The 2,898-nt window shown below is 59.8% G+C and overlaps 1 protein-coding gene across 1 annotated transcript; it reads right to left on the bottom strand.

The window, feature by feature from the left end:
* Positions 1–264: 264 nt before the first annotated feature.
* On the bottom strand, positions 265–2,196 carry LOC123412053 (acyl transferase 7-like). The gene is made up of 2 exons (XM_045105007.1): positions 1,451–2,196; positions 265–1,305 (listed from the first exon to the last, which is right to left on the bottom strand). Exons 1-2 carry the CDS (start codon positions 1,907–1,909, stop codon positions 463–465), a joined length of 1,302 nt encoding a protein of 433 aa, XP_044960942.1. The 5' UTR covers positions 1,910–2,196; the 3' UTR covers positions 265–462.
* Positions 2,197–2,898: the final 702 nt, after the last annotated feature.

Here is a 2,898-nt window from a genome sequence, read left to right on the forward strand (position 1 = left end):
ACAACTTTTAACCCCACGCTACGCTATCTCTACCGGGGCTTAACGAACCGAGATTGAGATGCCTCACTGGTATGGTACGCAACGTACTGCACGACATAGATGAAGGCGGTGCCAAGTGACAAACAACTTGCTTTGCTCCTGCTTTGCTTAGGCGGGAGGAGACAGTGGCTCCCCACCAACTCGACGTCTCGATCATCTCATCACATCTCTTCTTTCGCATTCACAGCCTTCGCAAGCAACAACGACGACGGCGACGACATGTTGTGAGAGAACAAATTTAATCGAATTGAACGAATAAATCAAACATTACACGATGCTCCTCTGCATCACAGCACGCACGTATTTATGTATGTATCGTGGTGTCGCGGTACTAGTATATTCTCTTCTGCCCTGCCCCTCCGGCCGACAACTACTGGCCGTTGGCAACGGCACCTGCCGCAACTGATGTGGTGGGGTGAACAATCAGTCGAGGCGCATCATGTCGCGGTGGAAGGCGTCGACGCCGTCGGCGCCGACGCACTGGGTGATGAGGCGCGCGCCGGGCTTGTGCGCGGAGGGGCGGACGAGGATGCACGTCGCGATGTAGTCCAGGTTGGTGAGGGGCACGACGTGCACGGGGGCGCCCCACCCGTAGTCCACCTCCGCGAACCCGAGCCGCGACCAGTCCGACACCAGCAGCGTCCGGTAGTCCGACGTGATGCGGTACGGGTCCCCGCCGTCGCCCATCTCGCCGCGGCTCCACCGCGCGAACTCGGACGGCAGCCGCTTCTTGCCCTCGCGGATCAGCCGGACCACGTCGTTCAGCGGCGCGTCCGACACGGCCTCGGCCGGCGCCGACACGCGCATGATATAGTAGCAGTTGCCGTAGAACCCGTCGGGCAGCGCGCGGGGGCGGAGCGCCGGCCGCGCGTTCATGGCGAAGCACACGTGCACGGGGGAGCCCCTCGCGAACCCGGCGGCGCGGGTGCGGGCCTGCCACGCCTTGGCGATCAGCACCTCGAACGCGCTGCACCGGTGCCCCGTCTGCTCCAGGAACCGGGCCTTGAAGTGGTCGATGTAGTCGGTGGAGATGTCCATGGCCAGGTACTGCAGCCGGAGCTCAGTCGGGACCGGGAGCGGCCCCACGGACGCGGCCGGCGGGCTCGGGATCGCGTCGCGGCCCCACGCTGGCGTCAGCGACGGCGCGGCGCGCCCGCGCGCGATCTCGCCCATCGCCGACATGAACTGTGCCGCGCCGGGGCCGTCCGCGACGGCGTGGCTGAACCGGAATCCGACCACGAAGCCGCCGCACGCGAACTGCGTGACCTGCATTGGGGAATGGGCCGAGCAATTAAGCGCCATTGCTACCCATGCCGTTGACTTGGAAGAACCATAGGTTCCAGAACACACACACGCCGGACCACAAAGGGGAAAAGGGATAAATTTTTCTGCAATCTTGCTAAATTATTACCTGCACTAGAAGGATTACGGAGTCCTCGGCGAGGGGGTCGGAGGCGGGGTAGGTGGGGTGCGGCAGGAGCTCGTCCTTGGGCACCATGAGCGGGTACTCGAGGTAGTCCACCTCCTCGAGGGTGCAGCTCGCGGTGGCCTCCACGAACCACACGCCCTCGCCGGTACAGTCCACGACCAGCTCGCCGCCGTCGGACAGCGCGAGCCGGCCGGCGATGGGGTAGTAGCTGACGAGCGCAGCGGCCAGGGCGCGCTCGATGGCCTTGACAGGGGACTCGGCGGCCTCGTCGACGGCGCGGCCCTTGAAGACGTGGAGGGACTCGATGAGCGCACGCTGCGTGGGGTAGCGGTCGAGCCAGGACAGCGGGAGCTCGCCGCCGGGCGTGGGCGCCGACGGGGCCACCACCCTCTGCGCCACCCGCGTCACCGTAGCGGTAGCTGCCGGGCCCGTGCTCCGCATGGTGGTTGTTGGGGTCGGGTGGCCAGCCGGCGAGGCGGAGATCTGGGTTGTGGTGGTGGCGCACTCGCTGGCTGGCTCACCTGGGAAAGGGAGCTACCACCGCTGTTGGTTTTTTATACAGGGAAGCAGTGTGTGTGTGTCCGGTACGACTAGTGGTTGCGCGTTGTTGATGACTGGCTGTGATAAGGATTGCCCACCGCACGATCAAAGAGATGGAGGAAGCAGATTTTATCCAAACTGGTTTCATTGTAGAACTACGCATTGACATGAAATGAGAATCTTCGAAATGTTCAGATTGGTCAAATTTAGAGCATTCCGACCAGACCTCCTATCACATATCAGGCTGTAAGTGAGACTCTCCGTGGGAAGCCCGTGTACGCACCACATCCGCCGCATTGTATAAGTGGAAGTCTCGCATCTGCCGCATAATTTTAGACGGGATAAGTGGATTTCGCAGCTATCCCATATATTACTGAAAGTAAACATTGCTTCTGCTAGTAACTGATGCATAGCACGTAACTGAATCAAAGAAAGAAAGATCGACCAACACTCCTAGCTGCAGGTATCTATTGTACCTCGTCCAGATACTTGGGCTGCTTGAGGAGGCTCGTGACACGGCCGGATCGAGGCGTCCTCCTGCACTTGCTTTCGCTTCACAGACTTGGCGCGTGATCTAGCCGGCAAGGCTTCCCTGACAACGGCATAAAGGTGGTGCAAGTGCAGCTCCTTTACCACACGCCTGCGCCGCTGCTCCTCATACGCGATAGCATCGGCCATTTTCTCTCATGTCTTCACTCTCTAGTTGTTTGAGCTGGTTGGGGGTAGGGGAGATGATTTGCTACAATAGATGAACGCAACTGAATGAACATGGAGAAGACGAGCTGCAGCGACCAATAATTCGGACGAGATTCATTCAGAAGTTATAAACGTTGGAAATTATTGTCCTTTTTATGGATTTTACTTCGTCATGATCCACGACAGAGACATTG

Source organism: Hordeum vulgare, chromosome 7H, assembly GCF_904849725.1.
Source record: "Hordeum vulgare subsp. vulgare chromosome 7H, MorexV3_pseudomolecules_assembly, whole genome shotgun sequence".
Taxonomy (NCBI): Eukaryota; Viridiplantae; Streptophyta; class Magnoliopsida; order Poales; family Poaceae; genus Hordeum; species Hordeum vulgare.

Excerpts from the sequence above, each read along its gene's own strand:
- LOC123412053 (XM_045105007.1), bottom strand. The coding sequence starts at position 1,909 with ATGCGGAGCACGGGCCCGGCAGCTACCGCTACGGTGACGCGGGTGGCG. Across the intron at positions 1,306-1,450 it reads CCGTAATCCTTCTAGTGCAG|GTCACGCAGTTCGCGTGCGG; the intron begins GTAATAATTTAG and ends TCCCCAATGCAG.